This window comes from Chelonoidis abingdonii, chromosome 3, assembly GCF_003597395.2.
Source record: "Chelonoidis abingdonii isolate Lonesome George chromosome 3, CheloAbing_2.0, whole genome shotgun sequence".
In the NCBI taxonomy this organism is placed as follows: Eukaryota; Metazoa; Chordata; order Testudines; family Testudinidae; genus Chelonoidis; species Chelonoidis abingdonii.
This window is the reverse complement of record NC_133771.1, coordinates 62,358,217-62,379,684: the sequence shown is the minus strand read 5'-3', so window position 1 is coordinate 62,379,684 and position 21,468 is coordinate 62,358,217. Positions and strand designations below refer to the sequence as shown.

At 41.7% G+C, this 21,468-nt stretch overlaps 1 protein-coding gene across 1 annotated transcript in view; it reads right to left on the bottom strand.

Moving 5' to 3' along the window:
* The window catches only part of MYO6 (myosin VI), a 124,751-nt gene that overhangs the window by 8,992 nt on the left and 94,291 nt on the right, over window positions 1-21,468 (bottom strand). Inside the window, 4 exon segments of the mRNA XM_075064556.1 lie at window positions 34-137; window positions 11,663-11,701; window positions 12,133-12,162; window positions 20,723-20,883. Of these exon segments, the coding sequence (XP_074920657.1) occupies window positions 34-137; window positions 11,663-11,701; window positions 12,133-12,162; window positions 20,723-20,883 (334 nt within the window).

The following is a 21,468-nucleotide window of genomic DNA, read 5'->3' as shown; positions in this document are numbered from 1 at the left end:
TTGGAACACAATCCCAAGCAAACACAAACTTACCACAGGAAGTATTGATTGTATCACGAAGTTCTGCATATTTCCACTTACTAAGATCATGCTTCTTAGTGCCAGCCGCAGCTTTTGTAGCTTGAACTGCAGGACCCCTACAGTTATAACAAACAATAATAAGGTTCAAGGTACAGAAAGGAAAGGAGAGTGAGAAGAAATATTAGTGACAACAGGACACGCAGGTTGCACAATCATCTCTGTGCAATACACATTACATTGAAAAACATGTTCTAAGAGCTGAATGCAAAAAAGATAAGATAAAATTCACCTGTTAACTTCCAGCAGCATAATATATCTTTATTGTAACATATTGGCATTATTAAAAAGAAACTCCAGTAGAAGCATAATTTAGATCCAAAATCAGATTTACCTCAAATATATTCTGTATGTACTTTGTATTCTAAATGTTCAATTTGCTCATTTGCAAAGAGATTAAAACAAACTAGAAGTTAATATACAAGTGTGGCTTGCCAAAAACAAGGCTGTGTGTATTCCACAACTCTTTTTGCAGCACCCTCTAAATATAAACTGTTCCCAGAACTACATATAGTCCTGAGGACATCAATAATAGCGATGCAGAATAAAGGGAGTAAACAACAGCAAAGTAAATTTTAAGTTCCACTAGCAAAATAAGGATGGGGGGAAAAACAAGAACAAAACTGAAAAGGAAACACCTTATACTGTCTAAAAGCACCAAGAATAAATAAAATAATCAATGTTTCATCCAAATCTCCCAACGTAATAGAAGAAATAAAATTAATTCTACATTAAAGTAACTGTAAAGTGTCTCACTTATTCACAAAAAATTAGCACTAAGTAACATGGATGGAAAGGTCATGAGACACCACCATTCACAGAACAAAGGCCAAAAGACACAGGACCCCATGGTAATCCATGAAAGTTAGGATTAACTATATCAGGCCCAGACAAGTGATAAAATGACCAAAGTTGATACTCTGATGATTTTTCAAATATATCAGTCTTCACTGTAGTACATTCAAGGCAGACAAATTTAACATCCTATAATACACTAGTGTCATTTCATTTCGAGCAGCAATAATACGGGTACTATTATCTTTATTTTTCACTCTTAGCAGTTATGACGGAGGGATGAAAGCACTCTCTTCATATCTGTGATTTTCCTGTGCATTAACAGTACACAAATTGGGATTGCAGCGACACCATCCCTAATGAATGACAGAACATGCTGAATTGTTGAGAGATTTGAGATAACAGATACATGATTTTGGTAGCCTCTATTAAAGCCTAGGAATAAGCTAGGAAGCAGACTAAATTATCTTTCAAACTCTGGGAGGATCCATTCTCCAGGCCAGGTGTTGAGGTTATTACCAGGGTAGCACATCACTAGATATAGGCATATCACTAAAAAAAAAATGAGCAGAACAAACAATATACCATGTTCTTTTTGCGCAACTTCATATTGTAGTCCTGTCTTTGCCTGAGTACAATATCATTAGAATGCAACTAGGTATATGTATATGACTGAGAAATTTTACTTTTCTGTGAAGTTTAGAGTGATATTTAGATAGTCTCATTTTGTTTTTATGAAGTTACACAAGTTCTCCAAACTCCTAGAGATTATTACACTTCTAAAAGTATCAATATATAATTAGAATATGTAATTTATACAAAAATATTAATCATGGAATCTTATTCAGATATAGGTATTTGGAGAACTTGTGTAACTTCATAAACAAACACACACACACACAATCTACAGACATTCTATTCAGGATTCCTCCAGTGACATGGGGCATCTAGTTGTGATTGTCCTTGGAGCAGACAGAATACTACATACACAATCATCAAAGGGACAGAATAAAATCAGCTGATTTATGCAAACATCCTTGTTAACAGCAACTCAAACAACAACTCACATGTAAATGATTAACTCTGCAATTCCTTACTCTTTAAAACAATCTCAGACCTGTTATGACCATTCTCAGGTGCACTACTGACTTGTAATAACAGTCTTCGATAAGAAATATATTACTATACATCTGACAATTTTCATACTGAAATTATATTCTTCATCCACTAAACAATACAAAGTTGAAATACATTTTGAAGACATTTCCAGCCCCTCTATAATTACAAGACATGAATATAAAATGTATATAAAATCTCACCTGTGAAACAAATTACCAAATGGAAGACTACTTTTTAAAATACATTTTAATGCACTGTTAAAAAAATCAGTAGTATGTAATTAAAGGATTGTTAAATGTAATTTCCGCTACATGTCTAACCTTCCTGAACCATTAATTTGACAAATCCTGAGGATTTTCCTTATTTAGCAACATCATCCATCACTCCAAAGAATCCTCTACAGAGTTTAGATCAACAGAAGTAGGCCAAAAGGTCTTTGGTCAAACAAGTAATCTTTATGAATGTTAATCCAATTGAATGGCTTAGCCTTTCCATTACAGTACTACTCTGTGCTGAGAACACCACTCAGTTTTTTTTTTACGTGGTTTAAAATAGCAGGGAAGTAGCAAGAACAAGAACACCCTTCTTCCTATTGGTTTCAGAGTGGCAGCTGTTTAATTTGTAGAAGGCCCTCTACACCAACATTCCACACAAAGGTGGATTACAAGCTGTCAGGAACAGTATCCCCAATAATGTTATGGCAAACCTGGTGGCTGAACTTTGTAACTTTGTCTTTACCCACAACTATTTCACATTTGGAGACAATATATACCTTCAAGTCAGTGGCACTGCTATGGGTACCCTCATGGCCCCACAGTATGCCAACATTTTTATGGCTGACTTACAACAACGTTTCCTTAGCTCTCGTCCCCTAACGCCCCTACTCTACTTGTGCTACATTGATGACATCATCATCTGGACCCATGGAAAAGAAGCCCTTGAGGAATTCCACCATGACTCCAACGATTTCCATTCCACCATCAACCTCAGCCTGGACCAGTCCACCCAAGAGATCCACTTCTTGGACACTACACTGCTAATAAGGAATGGTCACATAAACACCACCTATACCGGAAACCTACCGACTGCAGTACTTAGTTACATGCCTCCAACTTTCATCCAGACCACATCACACAATCCATTGTCTACAGCCAAGCACTAAGATACAACCGCATTTGCTCCAATCCCTTAGATAGAGACAAACACCTACAAGATCTCTATCAAGCATTCTTAAAACTTTAATACCCACCTGCTGATGTGAAGAAACAGATTGGCAGAGCCAGAAGAATACCCAGAAGTCATCTACTCCAGGACAGGCCCAACAAAGAAAGTAACAGAACCCCACTAGCCATCCCCTTCAGCCCCCAACTAAAACCTCTCCAGCGCATCGTCAAGGATCTATCCTGAAGGATGATTCCTCACTCACAGATCTTGCGAGATAGGCCAGTCCTCAGTTACAGACAGCCCCCCAACCTGGAGCAAATACTCACCAGCAACCACACACCACACAACCAAAACATTAACTCAGGAACCTATCTTTGCAACACAGCCCGTTGCCAACTCTATCCACATATCTATTCAAGGGACACCACCATAGAACCTAACCACATCAGCCACACCGTGAGAGGCTCGTTCACCTGCACATCTACCACCATGATATGTGCCATCATGTGCAAACAATGCCCCTCTGCCATGTACATTGGCCAAACCGGACAGTCTTTATGCAAAAGCATAAATGGACACGCAAAGTAATGGACACAAATCGACGTTCAGAATTATACATTCAAAAACCAGTCAAGAACACTTCAACCTTCTGGTCACTCAATAAACAGAGTAAAAGTTGCAATTCTCCAAAAAAAAAACTGTCAAGAAAAAAACGACTCCAATGGGAAATTGCAGAATTGGAATTAATTTGCAACTGGAACACCATTTAAATTAGGCTTGATAAAGACTGGAGTGATGGGTTCATTAACAAAGTTAACACTATTTCCCATGTCTCTGCCCCCTATGTTACTCACATCTTCTTTCAACTGTTTTAATGGTGCATCCCTGATTATCACTTACAACAAAAAAAACGTTTTTTTACTCCTGCTGCATAATGCCTCCTAATTGTTAGTCCTATTAGAGATTGTTATGCAACGCCCATTTTTCAGTTGTTGTGTTGTGCTGCGCGCGCGCAGGCGTATTCTATCTATCTATCTTCCTACTGTAATTTATACTGCCATGCATCCAATGAAGTGGGTTTTAGTCCACGAAAGCTTAGCCAAATTAATGTGTTAGGCTCTAAGGTGGCCCACAAATATCCTCATTATTTCACTTCATACTGTTGTCTTCATTTACTGTACTCAAACAATCCAATAATGGGTTGGATCAAAACCAGAATAGAGTTGATTATTAAATATTCTGTCACACAAGGAGGTTACTTACCTTGTAACCAGAGCGTCTTCGAGATGGCTTGGTCTATCTGTATTCACGATACATTGTGCACCATGTGCCTGTTGTCCAGAATTTCTTTCAGGCAGATTGTTGCGCAACATGTTGCTGATTAGCTCTCCTATGATGCTCCCTGAATTGGGACAGTTAATGTGCTGATGCCTGTCCTTTTTCCCACTCATTACCACTGTTGATGGGGCTGAGGCAGAATGGCGTACAGTAAGTACGAGAAACAGGATGGGTTAAAAAGCCCAGGCTAAACAAATCCTAGTACTCTGGTAACCAATATGGCAGACTGATAGAGATTATCGGGCACCGGGCAATTTAGATCTTATCTTTAGAAGCAGTAGAGATTCTACTTAATAGTAACACCTGCAGCGAATCAGGCAGCTTATCCGCGGCAGCTTTGGTTTAAAAGGGAAGCTCACTTCAGCAGGCATGGGAGGAGCCTAGAGGAGAAAGAGTGTATTACACTTCAAAAGGCTTATTTATGAGATGTGTTGAGAGTGGAGCAAGAAGCAGACTGACAGTGGGAGAGGTTGTACTGCGGAGATTGAGTGAAGGACAAGGTCATTAATCACGACACCCAGGGAGGGTAGGTCTGTTTGGTCGAGGATAAAGAGGTATTTGGAGGGGTCATGGGAAGTAGCCCAGGGAGTTGTAGCTGTCAATGCAGCGGTTACAGGAGGCACTATAGACAACTGCGGATCCACAGGGGCCCTGGGTGGAACCCAGAGTAGAGGGGGCCCCGCGGTTTCTCCAACTGAGCTGACCCAGACTGTGGGTTCCACAAGAAGGGAAGATCACTGAGGTGAACAAATCCGCCAGTAAGCGCAGGACCCACCAAGGTAGAGGAGGAACTTTGTCACACCACACTATAAGCAATCCACAGCTGTGGGGACAGAGGGTGGGAAATGGAAATCAGATTGGGACCACACATCTCAAAGAACCTCCAGTTCCAGATAAAAACCTCTATTTCTTCTCTGGGTGACGGTCCCTATGTGTATTCCACACATGGAAGATTAACAAGCAGTAAACAAACAAATAGTGGATGCGAGGACGCAGAAGTGATAGCTGTCTTTAGTACTGCTCTCCCCACAGCTGAATGTACAGTTCATAACTGCACCAGGGGATGATGTTACTTGCAAAGAGCTGCAAGTAACTGTCCTACATATATCTCTAGTATGGGAACATCTCTCAGAGATGCAGCTGAAGTAGCCTGCTCCCGGTAGAATGAGCTTTTACTCTTGGGGGAGGGTAGGAGAAGAATGCCAGCTAGTTGGTAACAGAGGGTAATACAACCAGAGATCCATTTTAAAAGTCTCTAAGCTGATATACGTTGATTTCTTGATTGCTCTGCAATGGAAACAAATAGTTTTGGTGTCTTTCTAACGTCCTTTGTTCTATGTAGATAAAAAGCCAAAGTCCTCCAGGTGTCCAGAAAATGCAGTCTTCTCGCCTCTTCCAAGGCACACAGCTTAGGAAAAAATACAGGTGAGTGGATGACCTGATTCATTTGAAACTCAAACTACCGTAGGTATGAATCTCAGGTGGGGGCATAGCATTTTCTTTATGGAATGTAGTTTATGGTGGGCCTACAACACTCTCAGTTCACTGACTCTTCTGGACAATCTATAGCTATCAAAAAGGCCACCTTCATGGACAGATGGGTCACAGAGCACGTGCCCAGCGACTCGGAGAGAGTCTTAGGGAGAGTGAGGATAGAACAAAATTGAGATACCAGTGAGGTGCAAACTTCACCAAAGGTGGAAAGGATCTGAGAATCTGCTCCAAAAATCTAGTTGGGACAGGGTACGTGAAGCTCATATGGTTATCCACTGGAGGATGGAATGCACTGCTTGCAGCTAAATGCACCCACAGGGAACTGAATGCAAGATCCAAAGACTTGAGGGTAAGGAGATACCCTAAGATATCAGAAATTCTGATGGAGTCTGAAGACAAAATGTATCAATGACGCCAAGTGGAAAAATGCTTCCATTTAGTTGAGTAACAGCTTCTTGTAGAATCTTTTCTACTTTGGTTAAAGATGCATTGGGCCCTTTTAGAACATGAGCATTCTATCACCAACGTCCATCCAACTAAGTTGCAGCCGCCTCACACTGGGGTGTGTCACCTTGTCCATGTTAGAAGGTCCAGCAACACGGAGATGTTCATGCACTGAGAGCTTTCTCAGATCCATGAACCAGAACTGTCTCAGCCAGTTGACTTGAGCTCTGTCTCAGTGGATTTTCCATACAACCTGTAGTATCAAAGGAAATGGAAGCAAAGCATACTCCAGGAAACCATTCCACAACATTAAGTAGGCATCTTCCAACAAGTATTTACCCAGGGCTGCTTTAGAGCAGTATGAGGCAAAAAGGTCCCAGGACAGTATTCTCCACTGAGCGAAGATGTTGTTGAGAACTGAATCATGACTCTTCCATTTGAGATTCACACAAAAAGTGTCTGCTCAGGCAGTCCACCAGAGAGCTTTGCACCCTGGTAAGTATGCTGCTGACAGGGTGATGTGATGTCTGATGCACCAGTTCCAGAAAGTTACTGCCTGCATGCACAAAGAGAGAGATCTCGTTCCCCTCACTCGTTTATATAGAATACTGTTGTTATATTGTCCGACACTATCAGAACATGTCTGAATTGGAGGAGCAGGTGAAAGGCATGCCGGTCCAACAGACTTCTCTGAGTTCTAGTAAGTTGATATGTATTCCAAACTCCTGGCGGCTTCAGATGTCAGTGTGAGGAAAGGGAACCCTACCCAAACATTCTCTGGTTTTGACCACTAGACAACAAAGCCTAACATCTTGGGCGGATTTGCAACCTATTCATTTAAGGTGCCTTTCTCTGGTGAGTAAACGGAGAGAAGCCTGGCTTGTAGGCATCGCAGATGTAGCCTGGAGAACGGTGTCATGTGTGTACACAAAGCCATATGGCCAAGGAGGGAAGGGCACATTCTTACTGATGTCCTGGGTGTGATGCCAATCTGGTGTATGAGAGTGCTCATGCCTGAAATCTTTCAAGGAGTAGATACGCTTTTGCTATAGTTGAATCTAACATTCTCCCGGTAAAGTATATGCACCTTGTGGGAGGTCAAAATGGATCTGTGAACACCTTGGGTGCTGTGGCCAGACTGAAGGGGAGGACTCTTGGTAATGGTCTTGGTAGAAGAGAAACTCAAGGAACCTCTTGTGGACCAGATGGATATCTATATGAAAATACACATCTTTTATGTCAAGAGCTGCAAACTATGTGCCATCCTCTAATGAGGGAATTATTGATGCCAAGGAGATCATGAGGAATTTTAGTTTTCAAAATAACTTGTTTAACTGACACAGATTGAGAATTGGCCTCCTTTCTGCATTCTTCTTGGAGATCAGGAAGTAAGAAGAATAGAATTCCTTTCCATGGTGTGGAGATGAATCCTTTTCTATGGCTTCCCTGAGGAGCAGGGAGTTCACCTCCTGTTGTAAAATTTCCTTGTGAGAGTGGTCCCTGAAGAGGAATCAGACAGGACAGTTGTGGAAAGGAGTTATCAGAAACTCAACTAGATAGCCTCCACAGATAATGTCTAATTCCCATTTATCTGTAACGAGGGTGCTCCAGTCTTTGACAAACTGGGTAAAGTGGCCTCCAAACTATCTGAACAAGGGAATGAAAAGGTATCAATAAAAGGGATATGGGTCTTGACAGTCTCATCAAAAGAAACACTTCACCTAGGGATTAGAGTACAAATTGGCAGTGGATGTTGCAGAGGCTAGGGTTCCTAGGTCTATACACCCTCTGTCTCTTGCGTGGTGGCTCCTGAGGAAGTTGATGATAAAAGGCCTGAGGAACTGGTCTTGCCCTATAACACTGTCCATGAGGCTTCCTCTTGTGGTATAAATGCCCAGCAAGTGAAGCCCTGTTTGAGTCTTTGAGGAAGAGGAGACACTTATCCATTTTCTTGTGGAATAGTTGATAGTATCAAAGGAAAGATCTTGGACAGTACTCAGCTCTCTAGGGAAACCTGAGGATTGCAACCACAAGTCTCTCTTCATGACAGTCACCATAGCATCCCTCTCAGTGTGGTATCTGCTACACTCACCGTGAGTTGGAGAGAAGTTTTTCCACCAATTTGCCCCCATCTACTAAGGCCTGGAAGTGGGATCCATCCTCCACAGGGATCTTGTCCTTAAACGCTAGAAATCTAGCATAATTGATAAAATTATATTTGGACATGAAGGCCTAATAATTATCAAGATCCTGACCTGGAGGGAGGTGGAAGAGAAGACCTTTCTTCCCAGCAGGTCGCATCTCTTGTGTTCCTTATCAGAGGGAGTATCCTTTGGATGCTTCGACCACTCTGTAGCCATATTCACCACCAGCTAGTTTGGCAGAAGGTGAAAGAACAAGAACTCTTCCCCACTTGGATGGGACATTGCAATGCTTCTTGGCCATCTTAGGGTGGGAGCACAAGAAGCAGAGGTGTGTCAAACTGCCTTTGCTGGGTTCATGATAATTTCATTGACAGGGAGGGCCATTCTACAGGGACTGGAGGGCTGAAGAATGTTTAGTAAACTGTGCTGAGGCTACTGAATTTCTCCAGCTGGATCTCTAGCACTGTTGCTACACTATGCATGAGCTCTTGGTACTGTTGGAGTGAGAACCTCATCCAGTGACACTGAACAGATTGCTCCCAGAACCATTGGATCTGGCTCGCCATCCTCCTCTGAATATGCCAGTGGAGCTGGTTGTGCAGGGCCAGGAAATGGCAAGTAGGACTCATGCATAGATCCTAAGTGTCTGGAGGTAGGACTCCCACGATCTGCAGAATTGCCAATAGGATGGATCCATTGGAGGAGGGGGACCCTATGGCACAGGGTAGCTCCTGTCCCTTGGCCAACCATGTTGGTTTGGAGGCCTGAATCCTGACCTTCTAGGACCTGTGTCCAGGGCCACCTCTTCTCCATGCCGCAGAGAATCCTGATGGCTGTGCTTGTAGGCTAGCAGATAGAATAGTCACCCCATTCCATCTCCTTGCAATAGATTCCTCCATCAGTGTAGTATCATCTTGGAATATGGATGAACCCAATGGAAATGGTGAATGTGGAAGGGGGTGGGGGGGGGGGAGAGCAAAAGATGTCCTCCAGGGAGATACACATCTCTGATCATCCTGGAGCCTCTCTGGTCACGTAGTGGTTGGCTTCCTCCAGGGCCGCATTGCTATTGGTAAGGTCTTGTTTCCCAAAAGTAGATCAAAGCACCAGGAGCTATCTACCATGTGTCTTCACCACTAAAGCCAGTGTTGGAAGCACGGATCCGTACCCTTGTGTGCCCTCTTGACTTGTCAAGAAGATTTAGGGGGCTGAAGAGTTGAGCACCCATGTGTGTTGGCTCTCCTGAGAGCTCAGGGATGGATCCCTTCTTTTCAGATATAAATACTGTCCCTTATGTCTATGAGAACGTCCCTTACTCTCCTGTGAAGCCTTCTCTTTAGGTTTAACAGACTTAGCCTCTGTTCCTCAACCCATGCTCAGAGGTACATTGCCTGCTTGTTGAGGCTGATGTAGAGTGTGTGTGTGTGGGAGTCCACAGGCCAGATCTGCTTGAGGCTTCATTGCCTTCTCCATGAGGTGTTTTCTGAGTCTCAGTTCCCAACCCTCACAAGTTCTGTGGGGGAAAGTGTGGCAGATGCTGCACTTAGCAGAAATGTGAGCCTCACCCAGGCAGTAGAAGCAGCATTGATGTTCTTTGCTCACAGTAAAGGAGTAAGGGCAGGAAACAGTTTTTGAACTCCCAGAGACTGGGCAGAATGCCAGACTTCTTGGGGGAAACGTTCCCGGGCAGGGGGAAATAATGCTATCTAATTATCTATGCTATATTATAAAAATTAACTCTACATAATTCACAAAGGAATGACACACACCACATGGTGGTAAGAAGGATCTGGAAAGGCATTGGTCTGCACCGTCCTTTATGCTATCATTTGGGAGCACAAAGATCTATGAAACATATGCAAGTCAGTGGACACTGCTTATAAGCAATTTCAAACTCAAGTGCATATCTCATGTGTGGAATAAATATAGGTACCATAACTCAAAGAAGAACCAAAAGTTTCTAAACAATTGAATTTAACAAGTTACCAGTCACACTAGTGTACATTAATACCACTAGGTTATGGAGAGAACTTAAAAACTATGCTCCTACCACTTTTGGCCAAAATTCTTGTGATACTTTTGGAAGCTAAAGGCATGTTAACTCCAGTGACTCAGCTCAGTTCTTATGTAGTTACCCTACAAGCCCCTTACTTATGTTCCCCCAGCAATTTCAATTGGAAGTACTAATCTTCCTTTTCTCCTATTCAAAAATATTGCATGTACTGTTTTTGTGCAAACGTAAGCATCTGCTGTGTTCAGTACTATCAGCACTACAATTAAGAAATGCCACAACATACTAATATCTTAAGATCATATACACACAGCATGGTATCTTGTTTTCTGAAGAGTTTACTTTTAAAAATATAAAAGAAAGTAAGATTTCATGTGAACTTCAGACAGCATGCTTCTGTCCTTGAGGTTACCAAAGATACTTTTCAGTCAGCAACTCAATAAAACAGAATTTTATTTAGAATATAAAACTGCTACATTATTATACCAAGATTGCTGATCAGAAACTATCTGGCATTTTGTGTTTCAGTGCTTCAGAGAGTACTTTTTCTAGGGTTGTAACAACAAAGTAAACCTCAAATTTTCATTTTGTTTGAAATGGAATTATGTCTGTATTTAATTTCTTATTAAAAAGCTACTTATGGTTACATAAACATAACACTTTTTATGTCCTTATTAACACTATCTTGAACTTGTCAGCATGCTGCCTGAAAATTTTGGAAATTTGTCAGTGTCATCTCTGATACAGTGGAAGAAGAATGCTCTTCGAAGCTTTTCCTTATCTATTGAAATTATTTAAACAGAAACCTTAAGGTGCAATTTACTGATAATTTCTTTCTGAGCATGTTTATGAAATTAAATAAATGTCATGGCAAAATAATTAAAGAAAGAAATCAGATAATGATTTTGAATAGGAAGCATACTGATATAGCAATTTAATCCAAAAGAAAAGGTTGATTTATTTCATTGAGCAATTAAATATGGAATCCATTATTTTATATGCATCAGCCCATTTCAGTTTATGATTTCATTTAATTGAGTGATAAAATTAAATTTTGGATGGTATATTCACCCACCTAGACAAAACGTCTGACATTTCTTTGACCATTTGTTCCCTATAAGAAAATTGATAAGTGTACATAAGAAAAGTGTTATATTCAAATATTAATAAGGTCTGTTATGACTGATGGTATATTATGTCTAAGATAAAACTAATGCAGGAGCAATAAACTTCAACCAAATGCTGATTTATATTGTGGTAACTCCTTCTGAATGTTTGCCTCTTTCATATGGACTAGTTAAAATTCACGGTATCTGCTAGATACTGAATCTATGTACACTATAATTAACTTTAAACATTTCTTAGACATAAGCAAAGTATAAGGTAGGAAGTATTAAAATTGATTATCAAAGGTCAATGTATAACAATGCTTACTATTATAGGGGAACGGATAAATAAAAAAAGACACTACAAGAATTTCTTCTAATAAGAGAATTACTATAATAAGAAAGTAGTGCAAAACTCAGTGAAAATAAAGTGTCATACTCAGTCATTTGAGGCCTTGTTCCATTGACTCTGCAAACAGAAGACATTTAGGTTAGTCTGGCAATTTCCTAATTAGCTTTCTAATAATCTGAAATGTCAAGAGGACAATCAGTTCAATTTTTACCGCTCTCCCATCCTCCTCTGAATTATCATCTAATGATTTTATTTGATCTAGGCTCAGCATTATTAATCTTCTGAATTTATTGATCAGAGTAACAGAATTAGAAAAAGTGCAATTAAAATAATTCAGAAAAGCCTTACTCCATTTATAGATGGCCTTCCCACTTCACCATGGCTATGTTTATTACTCTCACATTATAACCTGGAATTTACTTATTTGCACATAATCAACTGATTTCATCTTTCTGAATCAAAGACTCAGACATGCAACAGATGCACTTATGTGAGGTTGAGCATACTACAAAAAAAAGGGAACTATTCTTACTTAGCAACTACTGGAACAGGCTGAATAATTTCAGCATCCAATCTGTGAAAAGACACTTAGAATTGAAATGGTTTGTCATAGTATAGACCCACATGTCCTGAATGTACACAAATACAGTATCAACAGTAATCGATATTGCATACATCCTTATGTACAGTAACAGATAACACACACATATTTAGATTTCTCTCCAGAAATATGTAATGAAATAACATTCAAGAGTGACAGACTAGCCAAAATTTAAAAGGGTTAGTGCAGGCCTGCACAACATGCGACCTGCAGAGGCTCACTGTGTGGCCTGCGGTGGGGAATCAAAGGGCTCTGGGCTGCCCGCAGCCGCGGGGAGCCCAGAGCCGTTTAAATCCCAGCTGCGGCTGGGATTCATAAAGCTCTGGGGTGACTGCAGCGATTCCTGGCTGCGGCTGAGATTTAAAGGGCTCAGGGCTCCCCGCCGCCACCGGCAGCCCCAAGCCCTTTGAATCCCAGCCATGGTTCCAGCGGATGGGCTGGGGCTGGGATTTAAAGGGTTTGGGCTCCCCTCAGTGGCAGGAGCTCTGGGCCCTTTAAATCCCTGCCCCAGCCCCGCAAAGTTCCGGGTTCCCCCAGCCTCCAGAGCCCCGGGCCCTTTAATTTGCCCTGAGGGCTCCCAGCCACCTCTTCAGCTGGGAGCTGCTGGTTGATTTAAAATCAAGTATCACCTCCCCACCCCCAACCTTCCTTTTTGGCCCACAGCTGTTTTGGTGGGGTGGTGCTGGGGAAAGAGGGTTTGTTTCTGCACAGCTGGATGGTGCTGGGGTGGGGTGTTTCTGTGGGGCCGGGAGATGCTGGGGGAGATGTTTCTGCGGAGCCGGGGGGTTTCAGCCCTCAGCTGTTTTCTTTGGAGTAATGTGGCCCTCGCTGCTTTACGAGTTGTGCAGGCCTGGGTTAGTGTGTATTTTAGTACAAGATACTGTAACCAAGCCAGTAAATGTCAATAGAATAAGAAAACAAAATGGCAATGTATTCATTCACTTAACCTGGAAAGTCAAACACATCAAACACAGAGTGTGAATACACTGAATACAAATTGAGGCTGTTTACAGAAGGACATGCTACAAACTGATTTTTTTTTTTCTAAAAAGAGCATGATAGGGCAGAACACATTAGTCACTACCTATGCTCCTTAGAAACAGAACATACTATTGTATTGTCACATGGCTTTTGGCTAAAAAAAGCTCCTGGTGCTGATTATTAAGTACTCCAAAAGGAGTATAGTACGATGAAAAAAATAGTTTTGCTTATGTCATGATGCAAAAGTAAAACCAAAATTGTTTGTGGAAATGCTATGCAAAACGCTGGAGAGGCAGTGAGGCTGAATCAGTTCAGTATACTTAGTATGTTATGCAACAATAAGGCTGAATGTGGGGTGGAGGAGGGGAGAGAAGGCAATGCAAGTTACAACAATGTAAGCCTGTGCATGTTGGAATGTGCGGTTTGTCCGCCCCCAAGGAATACACAAAGGCATAAGGGTCTACTAAAATTTTAACAAATACCCACTGAACAAGAATGTTCAGCAGTGATTTTTCAATGCTTAACTTGTTATGTTTAGTTCCCACCTCTCCAAATCTCACAAGGGATTTTCTTCTCTCTAAGCACTATTTCCATGCAATGCTTCAAATTTCAAACCTCTCCCTGCAGCCAATGTGACTAAAATGTCTTGCGAGGATTTGTGTAAAAGGGATTTAAAAATAAACAAACAAACAAACAAAAAAAACAAACAAACCTTGCTGAACTCAACAGTTTTATCCAGGGGTTCTCAAACTGTGGGTCACAACCCCACTTTATTGGGGTCACCAAGGCTGGTGTTAGACTTGCTGGGGCCCAGGCCTAAGCCCCACCACCCAGGGCTGAAGCCAAAGCCCGAGCCCCACCACCCAGGGCTAAGGTTACATGCCCCCTGCCCAGGGCAGTGGAGCTCAGGTGGCAGAGGTCAGGTGGACTCGGTCTTTGGTCCCCGCTCCTGGGGTAATGAAGTCATTTTTATTTTCAGAAGGGGGTCATGGTGCAATGAAGTTTGAGAACTGCTGATTCAGATTGAACAAAATTTCCACAACTTTTCTGAGCAAGTTTCCTAGGTGCCTATACACAAGCAGTTAGAAATTAAATTAGTTTGCTTATGCCTCAAAGAAAGTTATAACGAGGGCAAACTGGTTTCTTCACTGCATTTACAGCTGAAATAATATAAGAAAGGATTTACACTGATAGAAAACAAGATGGACATTTTTGTAAAGTGTTGTCAAAGCTTCCCATTCAAAAGTATTTTGGTTTTTAAGTGTGGTTGCACTCACTTATTTCTTGAGCCTAGAGAGTGTTGTTGTGCTCCCAACCCTCACCATGTGCATGCGCGCATGCGCACATGTCCATGTCTATGCATAAAAACAAAAAAAGGGAGGAAGAGATTCAGTTATAGCTTAAAATGGATAGATTGTTTTTCAGGTGTTTCTAGGATATCCTGAGATCTCTAGTGACACTATGTTGCCACATTAAGCTGTCCAGATCCTTGTTCTTTTTCCAGTGGTTCAAAGCAGAGGATTCCTTCCCCTACCATCTGATTAGATAGAGAAACTGGAGAAGTTATGGGGAAAGGGAAGGTTAAGCATCCATTTTCTCTACTCATCCTATGTGCTTCAAAGGGCATCCCAGGAAGGGAAGACAGAAGGGCCAGGCAAATCTTCTGGCAGCAGGAAAAGTGGGGAAGATAACAGCTTGAGTGAATCTTTTGGGATGCATTTACACTGTTAAACTTCTCCCTGCTCCTCCTCTTGCATGGAAGGTTACTTGTCAACCAGTCTCCCTTCCTGGGCTCCAATTTCTGCCTATTTCTTGGCACTAGGGGACATGTCTATCTACTTCCTTTTCGAACCTGAGGGAGGGAAGGTTACAGAACTAATGCCTCTTATATATCCCACCCCACATCCCTATCTAATGCAGGGACTTTAAAAATACAGGGGTTGCTGTCTCTGTCACACACACACACAGTTTGCCAGAAGCTGGGATTGGGTGACAGGGCATGGATTACTTGATGACACAACCTGTCTGTTCCTTCCCTTTGGGGCACCTGCCATACCCATTGGCCACTGTCAGAGGACAGGATACTGGGCTTGATGGACCTTTGGTCTGACCCAGTGTAGCCATTCCTATGTTCCCTCCAACCCAGCAATTCTAGCTGCCTCTGGTGCAGCTCTACTCCTTCCCCTCAGCTGCTGAAAAGCTTCACTGGTCTGGTTGCTCCTTCCTTTCCTGGGAATCATGTCTCTCGCTCTGTTATCTAAAAGCAAATTCTCAAGCAGAGCTCCGGATGGTCCTACAGCTCCTCAAAATAAATATATGTATATAGAATATCCAATTGGGACCATAATTTAATCTAAACCTCATTCTTCACCCTCACAGATTAAGAGAAAGTCAGGGAAATGGAAGCACTTTAAAGAATAAGATCTATTACTAATTCAAACCTAGAGAAGCTGATCTGTCTGCCACAAACTTGCCGTCGTCATCATCAAGTAGAGCTGCCTACCTTAATTTACTCATTTTGCATTCCTACACATGGTTTTGAAAAGTTGCTCTTTGATTTGAGATACAGATAAAAAAGCATAGATTGTATAGGAAACTAAAGACAAGGGAGGAAGTGAAAGCTTCCAGAACTCTGTCTGTGTAAGTATCATATTTGAATTTCCAACTGCAAATTACAGTGGTTGCTGTTAAAACATCAACATTTATCAACTGATATCAAACAGTGTCTGAGATAACTATTGTATGGTGACTGTTAGTAACTGTTGTCTTTTTAGTGGCAACCTCTGCAAGTCAATACAGATACTCAACAAAAATACATATCATACCATGTAGTTTATAACCATATCATCTATATACACATTGAAGTAAAGTGCTAATAAAGTGTAATAAAGAATGCAATAAAGAACAGAAAAGGATTTTCTGTTTTTTTTCTTGAGTTCCTTAGAAATTCCTTGTTGTCTGCCAACTTTTCAAGATGCTTCCTTTGTAAAAAATAATCACTATATTCAATCTGTCTTCGAGTGGATTGCGGAGGGTTCATTGTTCTTCATTTGACAAGTAAAGGGCACTCATTTTTTATTTTATTCCTGGGGGAATTCTGTGCCCTGCGCAATGCTGAATTTTGCAGAAATTAATGTTGCGCATGCAGAATTCCCGCCCCCACCCTGAAATGGGCTGCAAAGCTGCTGGTTCCCACTAGGGGCAGCTGGACCAGGCAGAGCCCAGCTCTCAAATAAGAAACACTGATCCCGGGAGAGGGAGGGAGCTGGAGGGTTCCCTGCAGTTGCAGTTCTTGCCATGCCCTGAAGGAAGGAAGCAGCGGCACACAGGAAACTCCATGCAAGCACAGTACCCAGCATTTCACCCTCTGGATCCCTGGGTGGAGAGGGGATGCCAGTGTCTGGGCTGGGGGTTCTGCAGCTGGGCTCTGTGGGGGAATGGTGCAGAGAAACAAGAACTGGGTTATCACAGAGATTTCTTTATCTCTCTACTTCGCGGGGAGGGGGAGGAATTTTTTGTGTGTGTCTGTATTGTTAGAGATATTCTTGCTGAGAGGTATTTTGAAATAAATTACCAAAATAATTGAAACTACAAGATCATATAGTGCTATTTTTGATTAGTAAAATATGCAGAATTTTAAAATAGTGTTTGCAGAATTTTTAAAAATTTTGGGAGAGTATTCCCCCAGAAGTAATATTTGTATGTTGATTGGCTGACAGCAGGAGGGTACAAGTTTATCATTGTATTCCTGTATGTATACAGGGAACAGTGATAGAATATTCCAGTAGTTTTATATTACTCAGAAAACACACAGACTGAGCAATCACGGGAACATTTAGTTTTCTGGTACACTGTACATTACTTTTCTGGTTTGTAAAAATTTAATTTTTTCATTATGTCATTGTACATTAGTAGAGTTTCTAAAATAGAATTCTGACAAAGATACACTATTGAACACACAAAACTGCCTAAGCTCTTTTTCTTTAATTCCATCTAAAATATTGGAATGGATTTGTTACTGGAAATATAAAGGGACCTTCTTGCAAATATAATCCCTTCTGTAACAGCCAAGGTGTCATCTCAGCTACACCAACCTAAACAAGGTTCATTACGTTAAAAGATAGCTCCTTGTTTTGTATAAAATTACCATTATCAGCTTAGTGAAATGTTATGAAAAAGAGTACGTGTATTGTTCTTCTATGTGTAAAATTAAGATCATGGAGAACAGGATTCTCTAAACTGAATTTTGTAACCACAAGTCACACAGGGAAAAACGCATTCAACACACACAATGAACAGATGAATAGGGCTAAGTCTCACAGAAAGCCAAATGGAAAATAAATCAGTTATATGTATGTTAGCTGTCTAAGAAGTTTATTTACTAGTTTATCAGTAAATACCCAATGCTGCTGTGTAGTACTTACCCTATAAAATTACATGAAAGACAACATAATATCCATGACAAAGCAAATGCTGTAACATTATCTAAAAAAAAAACTTTGGAGGGTCTATATCTTTTAATAGAGTGCCTACAAGGTCAGTTCATATAGGCTTTTTTTAACCTTGACAGGATTATGCATGCATTTCCAATTCTGTATTTGCCAGTTATGATACAGAAGAACTACTATTCCCTTCTAGGCAGGGGTTTCTTTTTTAAGAAACTAATTTATGTTGTGCTACTGGGATCATGTAAGTGCCAGAAAGTGCATACACTGAATTGCACTAGTGAAATCTGAGTTTCTAATCTCAATGGACTGTATAATCATAAATGAAATTGGCAATCATCCCTACTAATAAACTAATAATAATCTAATAAAATGTGAGAAAAATATTGTTTTCACCAAGGCAGTTTCCCACAGAACTGGTCATATTAATGCACATATGAAAGGGAGATTCAGGGTAGATATCTGGAAAGGCTTTCTAATTATGAGCATAGTCGAGCACTCGAAAAAGTACCAAGAGAGGTTGTGGAATCCCCATCTTCGGAGTTGCTAAGAACAGGTCAGACAAACACCTGCCAGGAATGGTCTAAATCAGGGGTGGCCACATGCAGCTCTTCAGAAGTGAATGTGCAGCTCCTTGTATAGGTACCGACTCTGGGGCTGGTGCTACAGGTGTCAACTTTCCAATGTGCTGGGGGGTGCTCACTGCTCAACTCCAGGCTCTGCCACAGGCCCTGCCCCCACTCCACCCCCTCCCCTTGCTCCTTCACTTGCACCCCCCAAGCCTCCTTCACGCCACAAATCAGCTGATCGGGAGGTGCTGAGAGTGGCGGGGGGGAGCACTAATGGGGGGCTGCTGACATATTACTGTGGCTCTTTGGCAATGTACATTGATAAATTCTGGTTCCTTCTCAGGCACAGGTTGGCCACCTCTGGCCTAAGTATACTTCATCCTGTCTCAAGAGGAGGGGATGAACTAGGCTCCTCTTGAGATCCCTCCCAGCCCTACATTTCTATTTGTAGCCACCACCCTCCTTGGTAAGGGGGCAGTGCCCCCAGGGAAGAGACATACCTTGTGGGCCCCCATGGAATTGACGACACCGAGTCCTGTACTGTACTTCACATCAGCAGCTGAAGGGGAGGGGAGGGGAATGGAACCGCCCAGTCACCCCAGCATCTCTCCTCCCCCAACCAATGGGGGAAGGGAGACAACAGCAATCACCACCATCCAATTAGAGAGCAGAAGACAGCCAAGCAGCACAACAAACATTCTCTGACCCTGTGCAGAGCCCCAGATGCCCTAGGAAGGATGTACATAGCCCCTCTTTCCCTCCACATGGCAGAGATCAGCTGAGGAGTGGAGGAGAGATGTAGTCTCCCTACAACCTGCCCACACAACACTTCCAGAGCCCTGCACCTGGCCTGACTGTAGCACTTCCAGGCCTAGCAACTGGCCAGTCTTTCTCCTCAGGAGGGGACAATCCATTCCTCCTGCAACCTGCCTGCGAGCAACAGGAGACAGCGCACCTCTCCTTCAACCATCTGCAGCCTGCCTGCCATGTAGCCAGCCCGCACCAGACTCTGGACTTTAGATATAGAGACCTAACCTACTGGCATCTGGGCTCTTGGGGTCCAATCTCTAAGAACTGCTGGCAGAGTTCCAGAGGGGAGCAGATAGTCAGTGTCTGTCCAGCAATCCTCAAAGAGGCCCTGCTTATCTGCACCAGTCTCCTGACCACATAGCCAGAAGAGAAACCTGAATGAGAACCCTGTATCATAGTTAGACAGTTAGGGTTTAATATTGTATCATTAGGGAACTTTTATCTGCAAAAGGACTTTCATCTGCCTGGATCGTTAAGACCTGCTCAGTTGCCAGTATAATAAAGCGTGTGTATGAGGGAATATCTTTACTGGCTTGCAATGTGTCTCCACTGCACCAGCTACATACCAGAGACATGAGGGACAGACAAAACTGACGGGAGAGAAATTTTTGGGTTTGGGGAATGCGTGGTCACGTGGCCTATTGTGCTGGTTAGCATAGTTTTTAGTAATTTAAAAATATTATTAATAAAATAAAATCATTTTAATAGTTTAATATGGTTATTGTTTGTATGGCACTTCAATCAAATCCTTATATAAAAGTTTATTGTTATTATTTTTAATTTGTTTGCTTGTGTAGGTTTGATTATTTGTGTTTACATGTAGTATCCACTGCCTTTGTGTGGTTAACCCCTGGTCTCACTGGAGGCACTGCAAAGTAGCTTTATTCTTTAGCACACCAGGAGGAAAAGTCAGGTGCCTGATAGCAGCACCATGAAATGAGTCCAGGTGATAGAAACTTTGGGACCGTCCAAAGACTGAGGTACTCCTCTCTTGTTTACACATCATACAGATACTTAGCCAGTGCCAAAAGGGGGATTACATATGATTATAGTCGCACTGCAAATGGACTAAGCATTTTTAAGCCAACCAAGCTATTTTTCAACAAATTTGATAGCATTATTTGGAAAATATAATACTCCAATATATCGGTTTGAAAACCCCATTTTACTTTTATTTCTTAATTAAAAACACAAGATCTCTGTATTTTATAACAATAGGATCTGTAAATGAAAAATTTTGGAAGTAAAGGAAGAGTACTAAATGACCATACCTTCGCAATCCTAAATCTAGCTGAGCCTCATCACTGATGAGCTCTGCTTCACTCTGTGCAATTCTCATCGCAAGTTCACGGTCACGACGTTCTTGTTCAAGGACTGCCTGTTGTTGGGTCTCTTCTTCACGCTCTCTAGCTAGTTGTGCCTCAATTTCAGCCTGTGTAGTATAAACATATGTTTTTAAATAAATGGTTTATACTCACCCACCCACCATGAGAAACTACTACAAAGGTAAACAACTAGGTATGTGATATTACAAAGGTGAATTTTGAAAAAACCAACAACCTTTGTCAGAGGATGTTGTGAAGGCCAAGAAGATAACAGGGTTCAAAAATGAACTAGATAAATTCAGGGGTGATAGGTCCATCAATGGCTATAAGCCTCTCTTTGCCAGAAGCTGGGAATGGGCAACAGGGGATGGATCACTTGATAATTACCTGTTCTGTTCATTCCCTCTGAAGCACCTGGTGGCATTGGCCACTGTTGGAAGACAGATATTGGGCTGGATAGACCTTTGGTCTGACCCAGTATGGCCATTCTTATGTTCTTAATTTAGAATAAGAGAAACATCACTGTCTTCATGAATCTAGGAGGATGGAGTTGGATCTGGATTGCATCTATCCATCTGGATGACACATTTGCAACTAAAAGATGTCTTCCAAGAGAGTTTTGTCCCCTTTGATAGCTGAAAGCATCCTGGAACTCTCTAGATTTATGTTAGGATTGCTATCTGCACTGACAT